This window comes from Sinocyclocheilus rhinocerous, unplaced genomic scaffold, assembly GCF_001515625.1.
Source record: "Sinocyclocheilus rhinocerous isolate Xijiao unplaced genomic scaffold, SAMN03320098_v1.1 scaffold3248, whole genome shotgun sequence".
Classification (NCBI taxonomy): Eukaryota; Metazoa; Chordata; class Actinopteri; order Cypriniformes; family Cyprinidae; genus Sinocyclocheilus; species Sinocyclocheilus rhinocerous.
In genome coordinates, this window is record NW_015643563.1 from 282,056 (window position 1) to 298,952 (window position 16,897).

Here is a 16,897-nt window from a genome sequence, read left to right on the forward strand (position 1 = left end):
CGAAAACAGCGTATCTGTGTGACGCAGCTGACACAGAACAGCATACTCTGTTTACGTCCAGTGGATACTCTCCAAAATGGCGCTACAGGGTGACGCGGAGGTGACGAATTGTTGAATAAAGTCGTTCATTTTTTTTCTTTTGCGCACAAAAAGTATTCTCGTAGCTTCATAAAATTATGGTTGAACCCCTTATGTCACATGGATTATTTTACAGATCTCCTTGCTACATATCTGGACTTGGGAACATTTCAGTTGTATTACTGTCTATGCAGGGTCAGACAGCTCTGATCAAAAATATCTTAATTTGTGTTCCGAAGATGAACGAAGGTCTTACAGGTTTGAAACTACATGAGGGCGAGTAATTAATGACAGAATTTTCATTTTTGGGTGAACTAACCCTTTAATATGTATTTCCCCACTGCCGCAGCATCCCATCAGCCCTAAGCCCTGCAAGGTTTGGGGGGTTATCAAGCCCCACTCTGGCTGCTGTCCCGCGCTAATCACATCTCTGGGGGGGGGAGCACTCTGCATTCGGGCAAATGCCGAGCTTGGAGCCCTCTCCTCGGACAGCACACCAAATACACATACTATTATTCTCGCTTTATTATCTGCAAGGTGAACTCGTGAAAGAGTGTTTTTTGGGGGGAATGTCATTCTAGCTATAGACAAAACAAGCTAAGAACCGTTTATGTATTTGTTTATTGCTTTTTACACATTAGACAACCAATACTTTACACTGGTTATTTCAGTAGCATGAAAAATAAAATGGTTATTCAAACTAGGAATAGATTATTTAAAGAAAGTGAGCAAAGAATACAGAAGTGATCCATAACTTAAGTCTAATACAAGTTATGCACTTTCACAAAAACTCCTGTTATAATCTCTTAACCTTTCTACACTGCAAAATCAACCCTTACTTACACCTTTTCTTAATTTTGTTGTTTATGAATTTGCGCGGACTTGAACAACTCCGCATTCTCCGTGGTGACGAATCAAAACGCCTCTGATTGGATAGTGCATTTATAAGCTCAACAGAAATGTGTGTGATTGGTAAGGCTGCAAACCGTGCGCAAAATTAAATTTGATGCAATGTAAGCAAATCTGCTGTACATTAAATGTCACAGTCGACACTTTTAATTCATTTCACATTTTACTTTAATAGTGACAGTCCTAATTAAAGTAAGTAAATGTAGTTTGTTACTACCCACCTCTGTATGTATTATTGTTGCACAGTATTTAGGTTAGCTTCAAATGCCATTAAACCAAATCTGTTTTTATTTTATTTTTTTAAACTAGCTGTAATGTGAATTTAAATTCATTTACTTGGCAAAATTCTCTTTAAAGTATTAAAACGGTGCTTGCTAGAAACTAACATATGGTTTTCTTTGTTGAAGGCAAGCCGTTCGACCCCCAACATGCCATACAGAATGCCGTATCCAACATTATCTGTTCCGTTGTGTTTGGGGATCGTTTCGACTATGATAACAAGCGCTTCGCATACCTTCTGGAAATCGTGAAGGAGAACATTATTCAGTCAGGGTCACTTACTGGACAGGTATGATTAAGTACTAAATATGTGTTTAGCTTACGACTATCCTAGTATCCAGCTGGATTCAGGAGGTCAGTCTTGTTCATCGTCTGCTTTCCCATAGGTTGTCAACACATTAAGTTATAATTCTACTAAACTGGGATATCCAGTCCTGCTCCTGGAGGTCCACCTTCCTAAAGAGTTTAACTCAAACTCTTAAACTTACTTGAAAAGGCTAATCAATGTCTTCATTATTATAAGAAACTAGGCAGGTGTTTTGGAGCTGGTTGAAGCTAAATTCTGCAGGAAGGTGGAATTCCAGGAGCAGGACTGGAGAATCCTGCAGTTGATGCAGCATAGTTATATGTAGCCATTTTCTTTTCCAGGTGTTTAACTTGCTTCCCATCATCAAACATTTTCCAGGGCCACACCAGAAAATTTACCAGAACGCAGAAGAGTTGAAAGCTTTCATCAGGGAAGCAGTCAAAACACACAGAGAAACTCTGGATCCAGACAGTCCACGGGACTTTATTGATGCCTACCTGCTAGAGATTGAGAATGTGAGATCATCATGACCAATATTATCCTCTCTTTGATGGTAGTTAGTGGGAGCTTAATTCCCAGAGTGGTAGGGTCATAACCCTGAGTGGTTGACAGAAATTTTGTTGCAGGACCAACAATATTCCAGGAGTGAATTCACAGTAAGCTGCTAAGGAACTAGATATGCTAAGTTAAACTGAAATGCTTTTTTTTTTTCTTTCTTGGAGCAGCAAAAGTCCAACGAGGACTCCACATTTCATGAGGATAACATGGTAATGTCAGTATCTGACCTTTTCCTGGCTGGAACCGACACCACATCGACCACCATCAGATGGGGCCTCATCTTCTTGACTCAAAACCCAGATGTACAAGGTATTATGTAGGCTTAAGAATTTCAGCATTCTATATCTTAAACCGTATAGCATGGTACTAAGAAACATACTAATTTGATTGAATTAATTCCTGAGGAATGCATAAACTGATAATGTATATCAGGTGTTTAACTTGCTTCCCATCATCAAACATTTTCCAGGGCCACACCAGAAAATTTACCAGAACGCAGAAGAGTTGAAAGCTTTCATCAGGGAAGCAGTCAAAACACACAGAGAAACTCTGGATCCAGACAGTCCCCGGGACTTTATTGATGCCTACCTGCTAGAGATTGAGAACGTGAGATCATCATGACCAATATTATCCTCTCTTTGATGGTAGTTAGTGGGAGCTTAATTCCCAGAGTGGTAGGGTCATAACCCTGAGTGGTTGACAGAAATTTTGTTGCAGGACCAACAATATTCCAGGAGTGAATTCACAGTAAGCTGCTAAGGAACTAGATATGCTAAGTTAAACTGAAATGCTTTTTTTTTTTCTTTCTTGGAGCAGCAAAAGTCCAACGAGGACTCCACATTTCATGAGGATAACATGGTAATGTCAGTATCTGACCTTTTCCTGGCTGGAACTGACACCACATCGACCACCATCAGATGGGGCCTCATCTTCTTGACTCAAAACCCAGATGTACAAGGTATTATGTAGGCTTAAGAATTTCAGCATTCTATATCTTAAACCGTATAGCATGGTACTAAGAAACATACTAATTTGATTGAATTAATTCCTGAGGAATGCATAAACTGATAATGTATATCTAACATGTTCTGAGAGAGTGGTCTTCTATCAAATCCTTGTGTAAGAACAGACCAAATTTGATCCTTTATTCACTGAAAATCCCCTTCTCCACCGCTCTCAAATCTCATTTGTACAATATTTCCACATATCCATGTAACTACTGATTTTAAGATGCACAACCAATGACATTTGGTCTTGACGTCAAACCTGGAATGACATATCTTGAATATGCCCAAATGCATATATTAACAGTTGCCAGTTCATGGCTCTCCTGTTGGTCTTTTAATGCTCTGAAGAATTCTGTACTATAATATTCCCTTTTCATTTCCTGCAACTACTGTTCTGTAAATGCAATCTGTGAATGCAAGCAGGGTTTTCAACATTTCAGGAAGTCAATCTTTCAGTGGCTTACTTACACTAGTATTTTAGCATTGGAAAAACATTTAGGCTATTCATCAACTTTCTTTTCCTTACAGAGCAATGTCATGAGGAGATTGTTCGAGTGCTGGGTTACGACCGCTTGCCCAGCATGGATGACCGTGACAAACTACCGTACACATACGCCACTGTTCACGAGATTCAACGCTATGGCAACATTGTACCCTTTGGCGTTTTTCATGAAACGACTCAGCCCACAAAACTAAGAGGATTCGACATTCCCAAGGTAATGAATGGAGCATAGCTGTGTTGTGTTTCTTGATTGAAATTGTTTTTCTAACACATTTTGTCTTTTTAGGGCACCACGGTATTTACTAACTTAACAGCAATTTTAAGTGATAAGGAGCACTGGAAGTACCCAGACACTTTTAACCCAGAGAATTTCTTAGATGATAATGGACATTTCTTCAAACCAGAGTCTTTCCTCCCTTTCTCCTTGGGTGAGTCACCTTTGAGTTTGACTATGACTTGAGTAGACCTAGAGCAAACACAAGTAGGTTGATACGATTGTTGATTATCTCCATTTATCAGGTCCGAGGGTGTGTCTCGGTGAGACCCTAGCTAAGGCTAAGACGGAGCTCTTCCTCTTCACCACTTCTCTCTTACAGCGGATTCGTTTCTCCTGGCCACCTGGTGCGAAGTGGCCAGACATGAATGGGATTGTCAGTGTGGTCCGCTCTCCTGAGCCATACGACATCATCTGCCACAGCCGAGGATCCACAGAGTGACCATCAGTAGTACACTTTCCAACATTTACACCAATTTCACTAGCTGTTTTAAAACAACTCAATGTTAATTGTTTTTTTTTTTTTTTGCCCAAAGAAATTATATTTTAGTTTAATAGTTATGGTTTTGAAAAAGTGACACATGCTGTACTCATTGTAAAATATAGACTCTGACATCACAATAAATTACTTCAGTGCTGTAATACCACTGCAGCAGTGTAAAGATTTTTTTTCACGTATGATGTAATAGGTATTATTACAGACAGGCCTATACAGGTCTAAACTAGATGTATATCTTGCCGGTATGGTTCATACTCACGTGGAGCCGCAACACACCCTGTTCGTGTGCATATTTGAAATCGTAAAACTGGTTGAGTTAATGCATTATGTACATAATTGTATGCATTTCATGTATATGCCTGCAATGATCAATTTGAGTTGACAAAACACACAACGCTTTAAAATCAAAGCTTCAGTATATTTTTGGGACAATACATTAATTAAAAGTGTAGTATTAAGTCTTATTAAAAATGTAAAGGTTACAAGTTCTTGTGAACATTTCTTTTAAAACATTTCAAGTAGAATGTAGTTAAAATGTGTAAATGTTATTATACCAGTTCATAATCATATAAATACCATGTAAGACTAAGAAAAACAATCCCGGAGTTGCCTAATCGCAGTTGATACAACTTCCTCAATTTTACAATGATTTCCCGATTTGTGTGTGACCACTTACAGTAAAAAATAATTAAGTGCATTTGTGGTCTTCAAAAATGTAAACACAATCTATTTAAACATTTCTATAATGTATTTTAAGAATACACTAATTTCAAGTGCTCTTATTTCTTGATTGAAATCTGGTCACATTGAAAAAATGTTGTGGTATATAAAAAAAATCCAGGTTATCTTAGTTAATGCTCACAGTTTAGTGGACAAAAATGTTTACATTTGCAGTAACAGCTTTGGTCACCAGTCCAGTTTGACTGCGAAGCATTATGGGATATGTGATCTGTAAACAATGTCTATCCTCCAGAATTGTCCTGTCCTCGATTAGTGCCAGGAGGGAGAAGGAAAGTCTGGACACAAAGTCCTTTTAGTGTCACCACATCAGGCATGGATGCTAAGAGCTGGCGGACAGAAGCATAGCCGTCCAGCACCTCAGAGTCTAGGAGAAGCGGGCAGGACCTGCGTGCTTTGCTCAAAGTGACACCGTTAGGATATTGGACCATCAGATCCCGAAGTGCGTTCTTCAGCTTCATCAGGACAGTGCTTGGTTCTGAGAATGGATGGATGAATGGATAGATAATATAACATGAAAAAATCTTGTTACCACAAATGTAGCATATAATGCAGGACTACAGTAAGCTGTAACTTGTATAATAACTCTGGCAATTTTCAAATGATAGTGGTTATACTGGATCTGGTCTATATGCTTCAAGATAACAAAAAAATAAAATAAAATAATGTGGTGACCATATCATCTACTTTGGATGGTACTTAGTAATTGCCATGTATGATATTTACATGGTTCCCCTACTAAAAAAAAAAAAGCAGGTTGGCTGGTTATAGCTGATTTAATCTGGACATAGCTTGATTAAACAGGTCAAGCTGGTCTTCCAGCCTCACCAGCTAACAGTTGCAACCCATCTAAAGCCAGCCTGCTAAACCAGCTATGACTAGGCTGGAAAACCCTGCCAACCAGCTTAAGCTGTACTCTAAAGAACTTAAAATATACCATGTTTGTCAAATATATGGTATACCATACATGGTCCCAAACAAACGTGGTAATACGACGGTATTTTGTTACTGCCAGAGGGTTTGATCCGTGAACTGTTTGCCCGTATCACTGTAAAATGTCGAGAAAACTGTATTGTAAATCTTTATGGCTAAAACTATGAAAGTCTGACATTTACTCACGAGTATCGGATGATGGTGGTGCTCCTCTAGCGAGCACTGCACTGTACAGCCTCGCTGATCCTCCGGTACCATTCTGTGTCATCTTTAACGAGCCTGAAGTGGCCAATCTTCTTAATTATGACAGCGAATTCTGTTAACGTAAAGTTTAAAAAATCACCCGTTTTGTAATGCATCCGTTATGATCAAATCGGTCAAATATAAACGCAATCTATTATTCTACTTTGAACGAAGTTGTTCACAGCTTCTGGCATTTAAACGCTATCGAAACTAACCTATACAAGACTCATTTGGGTCCGAATCGTTTTTTTTTTCATCGACTCTTTCGAACTTCAGAGAATCGTTTGGTTCAGCAATGCATCATGTAACATTAAATTTTTTTAATCAGCGGATTTACGAGTTTGTTGCCATCACCACATACAAAAAGCACAATGTACAACAAGTTTTATTCGATATATGGTAAATCATGGTATTATTTACAGCCACACAGAACCAGTCATAAAAGTGTATATATACAGTAAGTCAACGTTTAAAAACTGCATTTGTAAGGTCTTGCTGTTGTGATGGTCTAGAACCTGTACGATTCAGTCTGTTTTGCGAAGAACCGATCACAAAGAACGATTCGCGAGCCAAACCTTATGCGCTTTCGTTTTCGCCTTCGTTTTCAGGGAAGAACCCTAATATGTCCTAATTCATTTTCAGACATCGCCTATTAGTTTATCGACACGGAAACTTACATCACATAAGCCGTTATGAATCTAAAACGACACTTAGCATTATGTTGTTTTCCTGTGTTCATTTACCTGTGATGTAAGAAAGAAGTTTACGCCGACAGTTCTCTCACGAGATTAAACAAGCTCACTTTTTCGACAATTTTGCATAGGATGGGAGTTTCACCCAGTCACAAATAAAATGGGAATTACACATTGGAAAATATGGAAGTTATCGGTTGCAAGTTTATTATATTCATATACCATTACATGTACTTCAAGAAATACCAAAGTACCGTCAAAGATCAAATCCACCAAATGTATAGCCTAAATAAGTTAATTTTCGTCGTGACTGAATTCTTGTGCTTCACTTTGTCGTAATTGTATGGGGTTTTTTCCCCTTTACAGGCCTCTTGCATCATGTGATTGAGGAACAATTGTCCTTTCTGATAAGACAAATGTAAGGTAGTCAATCATTTATTTACCACAGTCATTCAGTCTTGTGTAACGTTTCTTCTTCTACAGTAAACCAGTAGGGGACCATTGTGGACTTTGAGGAATTTCCTCAGGGAAAGGGAATGGAAATGGGAAGAGGGTGTGTGTTCCTTCTTTTGTAAGTAGCTGCGATGCTTAAACCTTCTGTTTTGATTGTTCATAGATTATATAGTAGTTCCTGTTTTTTATGCTTGACATAGGCTATTGGGGTGTATGCATTCATCATATCAGTATTAACAAACACAACTGAAAGGGTTAACTGCAAGTCCAACTCTTCCAGTGTCTCCACCCTCTTCCGCTTTTGCTTTTATAAAACTCACAGATCGTTCCCTGCTCTTGTGTTTGTCTGAATCTGTCATCATGTGGACGATTCTGATGAAGTTAGACCTGACCTCTGTATGCCTGGCTCTGTTTCTGGGCTTGATCTTTATGGTTCTGTTTGAGATCTTCAGGATTAATTCATGCAGAGGTCAAATTCCACCTGGTCCCAAACCTCTGCCTTTTTTGGGAGTGCTACCACAGCTTATAAAGAAGCCAATGGAGTTCATAAGATCTGTGAGTCTTTGCTGATTTGCTTGGTAGGGGCTTAACATTTAACTCTTACATATTTTGAAATTAGATGTTTAATTTACAACACACATGTTCAGAAGGTAGTATCACCTTTGTGTTCACAACAATTTATAAATTTAATTGCTTTGTTACTTTGCTTTGTTATCTCCTCTGAGCAGGTGTCACAATATGGAGAGATCTCTACTATGTATATCGGAAGGAAGCCAACAATAGTCCTAAATACAATCCAGGTCACTAAGGAAGCATTGGTTCAGGAAGCTTTTTCTGGAAGACCATCTATGCCTCTTATAGAATGGATAACTAACGGACTTGGTCAGTAGGCTAACACGTTTTGAAATGTCGACTACATTATATTTCATTCTAGAACTATTTTTGCTTCAATAGTTTCAATATTTGTTAAATGTTGTTCATGGAATCATAGATGCAAGTAAAGCACCTTTACTTTTAAGAGTGTATGTTCGCTTTTGAGAGCCAAATGACACCATGTCACTTTCCTTCAAAACTGTGTAGACTATGAATTTAGTACTTGATCAGATACAAGATTACAAGGTTTTGTTCTCTTTTTCTTAGGTATTATAATGGTCACGTTTGGTCACTCCTGGAAGCAGCAGAGACGCTTTGCTCTGCACACGCTCAGGAATTTTGGCCTGGGGAAGAAATCAGTAGAAGATCGTGTGTTAGAGGAAAGCCGCTATCTCATTGCTGAAATGCTCAAAGCAGAAGGTATGAAATGTTTATGCTCTATTTGAACTCATTCCACAGTGTTGGGCTGCGAACAAGCTCATCTGTGCTTTCAAAGGTCAAACAGCATCCAAGAACTGTTTCCTAAACATGTGTGACAATGATGTTGACTTTCACAAATATTTTCAGCATTTAAATTCAAATTTCTATTTATGTTGGACTCCATATAAAAGCACGGATCTTTTTCTCCTGTACTGATGCATGTTTTTTAGGCAAGTCTATGAACCCCCAACATGCCATACAGAATGCGGTTTCTAACATCATCTGTTCCATCGTGTTTGGAGAGCGCTTCGACTATGATAACAAACGCTTCTCATACCTTCTGAAAATCCTGAATGAAAACTTCATGCTCGCAGGGTCAGCTGCGGGACAGGTATGATCAAATTCTTCATTTTTGGCAGAAAATTATTTTATTGATATATTTGTAACTGGCCACAGCCACCCTGTGTGAAAATAATTATTATCCGTGTGGAAATTGTGTGACCCGCACTGTCTGCTTTCCCATTGCCATATTGTGTGACATCATACATTTGCATGAAGTTGGGCACAATTTAGTTTAACCTTTAGTTGCATTTGTAATAAAACAATTTTTTGTTTGTTTATTATCATTATTATATAATTTTACTTCAGTCATTCAAAAAACATTTGAATTATGACAGGCCCATGATCTTATAATATTTTGTCTACCTTAGATTTTCAACATAGCCCCCTTCATCAAGCATTTCCCTGGGCCACACCAGAAGGTCATGCGGAACGGCAGGTTCTGCGTCTGGAACTTTTTTGCCTTCACGCTAAACTCCAGATGGCGTGTTTTCATAAATGACCCAGATAGCACACAAACGTCTGCAAGATGTCTGTTAAAGATCACTTGGTCTGGAAAGCATCTGCTGAGTACAAACATCTGACAGAAGATGTGTGGTAAATCTGATAGGAAACGTCCTATAGATGTATTGCAGATGAGCAAACACTCTAAAAAAATATGTCTTGCAGACTTTAAACAGATGTCTCCGTGATGTACGTGTGCTATCAGGGGACTGGATTTTGCCCGCCAAGCACCTTAACACTATTCTATATTGAAGTTCAAACGCTATTTTCTACTTCCCTTTTGTCGCACAACACAGAGCGATGTCATGAGGAGATTGTTCGAGTGCTGGGCTACGACCGTTTGCCCAGCATGAATGACCGTGACAAACTACCGTACACATACGCCACTGTTCATGAGATTCAACGCTATGCCAACATTGTACCTCTTGGAGTGATTCATGAAACTATTCGCCCCACAAATCTACGAGGATACGACATTCCCCAGGTAATGAATGGAGCATGGATGAATGACTTAAGTTACTTAAAGGGATAGTTCACCCAAAAATGAAAATGTGATGTTTATCTGCTTACCCCAGGGCATCCAAGATGTAGGTGACTTTGTTTCTTCAGTAGAACACAAATTATGATTTTTAAGTCCAGCCGTTGCAGTCTATCAGTCGTATAATGCATGGCAATGGTAACAAAATCTATGAGAGTAAAAAAAACATGCACAGACAAATCCAAATTAAACCCTGCGGCTCGTGACGACACATTGATGTCCTAAGACACGAAACGATCGGTTTGTGCGAGAAACTGAACAGTATTTATATAATTTTTTACCTCTAATACACCACTATGTCCAACTTCCTTGAGCGCGCGCACGGCATCCGGTGCGTGAGGTGTGTACGCGCTCTGGCGTAGTTTACGCAAGCGCCGGAAGTGATCTCTCGCACGTATACGTCACTTATTGGTTACACAGTGCACAGTCATTGTAGGTACGACGGCTTATCAAAATGGTACTTACTTGCGCTTATCCGGATTGTTCAAACCGATTTAAAACTAAAAGATTACGTTCTCTCACGCGAACTCATTCGGGAGTGGTGACTTTCCACATATTCCCAACTTCTGAGCCTGCTCGCCTGAAGTTATGGTTGATTGCTCTTCGGCTGGATATCAACACACCCATTAACGTAAACTACGCCAGAGCGCGTACACACCTCACGCACCGGATGCCGTGCGCGCGCTCAAGGAAGTTGGACATAGTGTTGTATTAGAGGGAAAAAAAGATATAAATACTGTTCGGTTTCTGGCACAAACCGATCGTTTCGTGTCTTAGGACATCAATGTGTCGTCACGAGCCGCAGGGTTTAATTTGGATTTGTCTGTGCATGTTTTTTTTACTCTCACAGATTTTGTTACCATTGCCATGCATTATACGACTGATAGACTGCAACGGCTGGACTTAAAAATCATAATTTGTGTTCTACTGAAGAAACAAAGTCACCTACATCTTGGATGCCCTGGGGGTAAGCAGATAAACATCACATTTTCATTTTTGGGTGAACTATCCCTTTAAGTAATTTTTCACTGTAAGATTTAACATAAGCACTGGCTTTCCCTTAGCAATATGATTGTAAAGAACTGTTCATATTAAGTCAGATATTTTTGATGAATCGTTTGATCCAGACAGTCTGAATCATTCGTTCACAAACAACTTGAGACTTTGAGGCTTTTCATAAGTCTACACTTTTCATACACTCTTGTAAATATATTACTATGTAAGAAGTGATTCCAGTATGAAACATGGAACTAGATAGTGGGTTAAATATGACCCTGGGTTAAAAGTTTAATTTGTGAAAAGTTCAGTTCAACTCTGCTAAACTTTCCTCATACAGGGAACTATGATCACGACAAACTTAGTGGCAATTTTCAGTGATAAGGAGCACTGGAAGCATCCAGACGCCTTTAACCCGGAGAATTTCTTGGACGAAAATGGGAACTTCTTCAAACCAGAGTCTTTCATCGCCTTTTCACTGGGTGAGTCAGCTGTTTGTGAAATTAATAAGCAGATTTAACCATTAGGAAAAGTTACTGTAATGATTTGTGTGTTTGTTATTAGGTCCGAGGGTCTGTCTCGGGGAGACTCTGGCGAGGACGGAGCTCTTCTTGTACATCACGTCTCTCCTACAGCAGATTCAATTCTCCTGGCCACCCGAGCCACAGTCCATAGACATGGATGGGATCATGGGTATCGTCCGCTATCCTCAGAACTTCAACATCATTTGCCGCAGCAGAGATACTAAAGAGTGACCATCAGTAACTCCAAACACAACATACAGACATCATTATCCATCATACTTACTGAAGAACAACAAAGCTGCTGAGACACACAAGAGCATCTTGGCTCATCTAAATCATTGTGTATATCAGTTATTTTATAGATTAACTGTTTTCAGGTAATTCTGATTACAGGAACAAAAATCATTTATTTTCAGTTGTTACAGCATCAGATGACACTGATGCATCTTAATAGTTATGAACATTTATTTTAGCATAAGCATATAAATGTGTTTATGCAATCGAAAATTAAGTTAAAATTGTTCTCGTTTGGATCAGTCAGTTTGACAGCTTTTTTATTATAAATATTTGTTTGTATAGTAAATGTATACACACATGTACTTGTATATGATTTGTATTTTACTTCAATTGAAAAACGATGGGTAATCGAACAGCTCTCATTTAAAGAATAAAGGTTTTTAAATCTGCAGTAAATATATTTTCGTTTTTTTCCACCAGTATCAATGAAAATTAATGTGTAAATTTACAGTCAGACTCTGCACAAGAGCACATTATACAGTAGTTATTATGTCCGCGCGTTTAAAGTCGTAGAGCTGGTTGAGTTACTGGATCATGTTACTCGAATGATCATGTTGTGACGTGAGCTGCATGGTCATCTTCCACAGGCTGAGCAGATGGTAATGGACAATCTTGTTAAATCTTTAATCTAATATGAAATTTTGATTTCTCTTAATCATACAGCCCTACTTAATAAACAGAGAAAGTTACACAAGAACTATTTAGAACTATTTAAGACCGTTTTCACTCGTAAAGGGTGATCTGTGTGCATATTTCTCTCCTGATTCAGGCGAGATTACTTTTTCATTATAGAGAAAGCAATATTGTGAATAGAGGAATCATATTTTAGCTGGAAGCAACATTAAAAACATCTTGATGGATTTATTTCTTATAAACACGCAGCTTTTCACTTCACAAGATGTTAGTTGATGGACTGGAGTGGTGAGGATTATTATGTTTTTATCATGTGTTTGGACTGTCGTTCTGATGGCACCCATTCACTGCAGAGGATCCATTGGTTAATAATGGATGTGCAAGGTTTTTTTTTAATCTTGTGTCAGAGGTGAGGAAAGAGCTGCTGAGACTCCATAAGTAAGAATATGAGTTACAGGTAAAACATCACTCTCTTGTGCTCTTTCAAGTATTGCATATGAAAAGGATTACATTTAGAAAGTCTTTAATATTGCATTATGTTTAAGGCATTGGTTACTTGTTGCATTGATGCATACCTAATATGGGCAAACTAAAGTTACTGTGGATCTTCTCCGAGCAGCTATCTCAGTAACATGTTTTTTAATTTTTGAAATGTGGACTTTATACTATTTCATTCTATGTTTAAAAGTACACTTTTACAGTAAAAGGTTCCAAAAGGAGGTTTTCACAGTAGATGCCAATTAAAAACCTTTACTTTTAACAGTGTATGGTCGTTCTTGAGAGCCAAACGACACCATGTCGCTTTGCTTCAAAAATGTGTATGAATTTAGTTCTAGATCATATCAGTGTTGCCAGCAACTTTTCAGGGAAAGTAGCTGAAGGCAGGTTGATTTGTTGCGAAAAGTTTCTAAGTGATGTTGTGGATGTCATTGGATGGTGACATCATTATGTAACCATGACGCAAAATTGCATCACTCTAAGAAAATTCCATAAAAATAGGGCAAAGTGGGTTAATATGAAAGAATTTTCTGTATTGATTTAACCTGTACTTTAAATTACGCTTTGCTTTTGTGTAGATTTGTAAACTTAAAGGGATAGTTCAGCCAAAAATGAAAATTCTGTCATTAATTTCTCACACTCATGTCATTCATATATGAAGGTAAAAGAGTAGCAAAGCTCAAGAACTTGTTGATTTGTACGGTGACCGGGATATTAATTCGTGGGAACGTGAAAATGTTGTGGCCACGCGATATGAAGTCGTGGCCTCAATATCCTATACTGAGGGAACAACATCCATTTCTCATGGCCACGATTTTTTTCTATTGAGGGAATTACATTTTTCTTTTGCCCACGAGTGCCTTACCTTTGCTATCATTTCACTGTCACCTATCCATTTCCAGACCTCTTGCATAGTCTTATTAATAAAGAAAAGATTAGGGAGTAGAATATCCATTGGCTGTGCTGAGGTTTAGTGTCAACGGTGAACATCATGGTAGTAGAGATATTTGAGCTAGTCAATTATTTACTAAACAAGGTCACAACTTGTCTTCTGCAGCCTGTTTTCCTCTTTGCAGTGAGTGAACTTCATTTAGATCCATTCACTGTGTGCATTTTTGTTCTTCATGTCTTGAATGTTTAGAACCTTGCAGCCTTAGCAGTAAGACAAAAACATGAACCAGCACGTCAAACTCCCACTCCTACTGTCTCCTCCTCCTTTCACTCTGTCTTTATAATGCTCACGGTCATCTGCTGCTCATGTTTGTCTTGAAATGAATCTGTCATCATGTGGACAACTCTCATGACGTTAGACCTGGCCTCTGTGGGCCTGGCTCTGTCTCTGGGCGTTATTTTTGTAGTTTTGTTTGAGCTCATTAGGATTAATTCCTACAGAGGTCAAACTCCACCTGGTCCCAGACCGCTGCCTTTTGTTGGAAACATACCACATTTTTTTGAAGAACCCAATGGAGTTTATAAGATCGGTGAGGCTTCGAGTATACAGGCTTTGTTTTTGTGGAAAGATGTCTTAAGTTCACTTTACTCTGTGAAACCTGATTGCTATGTTGCCTTCATTCACTGCAATGGGTCTCATTCACTAAGCATACGTATGCACACATTTGTGCGTGAAATGTGTGTACGATTGATTTTAAGAACAAATCTGTAAAAAAAATTATAATAATAAATTTACGAAAAAATATAGTAACAACTAAAACCACACGTACGCAAAAAGCACTACTCTATCATGTAAAGAAGTTCGATTTCATCCTAAGTATGTTGTATGTTGCATTAATTGTATTATAATCCGTATATAAATTATATAATAAAATGTATTAAATAATAAAATTGTATTTTATCTTAAATACATTCCTTCACATTGGCGTGCACAGAGGGGGCCAACTTTAATCACCGACGCGAAAGTGCCCTTTTGGTCCAATCTATGTGCCCCGGACGGATAATGTTAATATCACAGCTTTTAGCCTCAGGTTTTATCACATAGGCTTTGAAAATAAAATGCATAAATGATTATGTGAAGTGTTATGAAGTGTTTTTTTTTCCTGTGAGCACTAATTCACGTAACAAGCAATATCACCTAAAAATCAATAATAAATAATGTACTGTATAATTCACCACCCAGTAGACTTAATTTCTGAAAAGTAGATAATTGTATGATCAGCAGATATCTATAGACCTTCACATTTCTGGGTTTCTCAGCAGCGGAAGTCGTCATAGTTGGGTTAACTTCAAGAGCAGTGAATGGGAGAGTACCACAAAAATATATTTTTTGCATTCCCGTTTGCTCAAATAGCAAAAGAATTTGATGCAAAGGTGATATAATACAAAGTATAGTGTTATTAAATGTACATACATTTAAAAAAAAAAATTTCTAAATATAAAAAGTTTTTGAGGATTTACGATGCTGATGATGACCATTGAAACGCTTCATCACAGTCTTGTGAAAAGGGTCCATTATTTCAGTTCTTGTTTTTAAGTTTGGGTTGTTGTTGTTTTTTCCACGTCATACAGCTGCTCATTACAAGAGCAGTATGTTGTAGGCCTACACCCATAGCCTGTATATTGATAATGATGATAAATAATTAATAAATGTGTATAGGCTACATAGGCATATTTTAAAATGTTTTGTTACTGGTCTACTGCAGTTTGACACATTTTCGTCAAATGTTATCGTCTATTAAAATAAGGCTGTAGCTCATGTAGTAGCCTTGTTCATGTGTTATATCTACTGTGATGGGAGACAGATGTGCTTCCTTCAGGTACCGTACTGTTATGATCATTATCTCCTTAAAATCTTCCTTGGGCCAAAATAGCTAAGGTGCAACAGAGCCAAAAGATTATCATTGTGTTTATTCACACGTACAGTACGTTATTCAGGCTTACATTATCCAGATGGTTATCCATGCGCTTAGCCACATGTAGGCTACGTTATCCAGTTCACAAATCACACCTCATAGGTTTAGTCGTGTTTTATGCAAATGACTAACTTCGTGCACGTGGCCGCTCATTTAGAATACTCCAAATTCACTAAGAGAACGCGGTAACGCTTTAGATTACAACCCACCACATACTGCGTAAGTAAACAGAATTTACAGTGTAACTTTTTGTAATTATAAGCCGCTTTTCCACCGAAATTACCTGGAACAATTTGTCTCAGGAACTTTTTTCCCCCAAACCTGTTGCAGTCTGCGTGACGTAGGCTCGCGTTTCTCAATAGAGTGGTGGAACTATGATGTCACTTTGTAGGCAAAAACCCGGAAGCGCGTTAGCATTTTAGCACTTCCGGTTCCATCGTCCCAGAGGCAATGGGTTTTTTGAATGGGAGTTTGGTTAAATCCCCTAAAATAAGGTCCGTGGTTCACACAAGCTCAAGATACTTTCACGTTATCTGCGACATAAAACACCAGTTACACCCTACTCGTGATTTTTTAAAACTGTTACGTTTCTTTAAAAAGACGGTTGCTAACAAGTTGCTAAATGGGACTACAGACGCTGTCGGAGACATTAAACATCATCACACTGAACAGTTTATCAATTTATAGTATTTTCCAATTGTAGTATAATTTATAGTACAATTAATTGTAGAATAACCAATTAATAGTTTCCCGCATTTTATATTGTTGTTCAACAATGTTTTTTTGCTTTGCCCTGAAATGCAACACAAGTCTTTGGATGGAAGATGCTTGTTTTATCGCTTTCCTACTGATGCGGAAACTCTGGTTTCGTACAATAAAGTAAACTCATATTATGATTATTCCATGTAAACACCACATTTACCGGCTTAGTCACGG

General features: G+C 38.2%; 1 protein-coding gene and 2 pseudogenes across 3 annotated transcripts in view; all 3 read left to right on the forward strand.

The window, feature by feature from the left end:
* The window catches only part of LOC107757394 (cytochrome P450 2J6-like), a 25,854-nt gene extending 21,293 nt beyond the window's left edge, over positions 1 to 4,561 (forward strand). For all 3 annotated transcript variants that reach the window (XM_016574860.1, XM_016574861.1, XM_016574862.1), the window contains 6 exons: positions 1,395 to 1,555; positions 1,915 to 2,088; positions 2,299 to 2,440; positions 3,667 to 3,854; positions 3,927 to 4,068; positions 4,160 to 4,561. In XM_016574860.1, the coding sequence (XP_016430346.1) occupies positions 1,395 to 1,555; positions 1,915 to 2,088; positions 2,299 to 2,440; positions 3,667 to 3,854; positions 3,927 to 4,068; positions 4,160 to 4,356 (1,004 nt within the window). In that variant the 3' untranslated portion in view covers positions 4,357 to 4,561. The remainder of the gene's footprint in view (positions 1 to 1,394; positions 1,556 to 1,914; positions 2,089 to 2,298; positions 2,441 to 3,666; positions 3,855 to 3,926; positions 4,069 to 4,159) is intronic.
* A 3,228-nt stretch (positions 4,562 to 7,789) lies between these two features.
* On the forward strand, positions 7,790 to 12,130 carry LOC107757400 (cytochrome P450 2B15-like; annotated as a pseudogene).
* Positions 12,131 to 14,373: 2,243 nt separating this feature from the next.
* LOC107757398 (cytochrome P450 2B19-like) overlaps positions 14,374 to 16,897 on the forward strand; it is a 15,075-nt pseudogene continuing 12,551 nt past the window's right edge.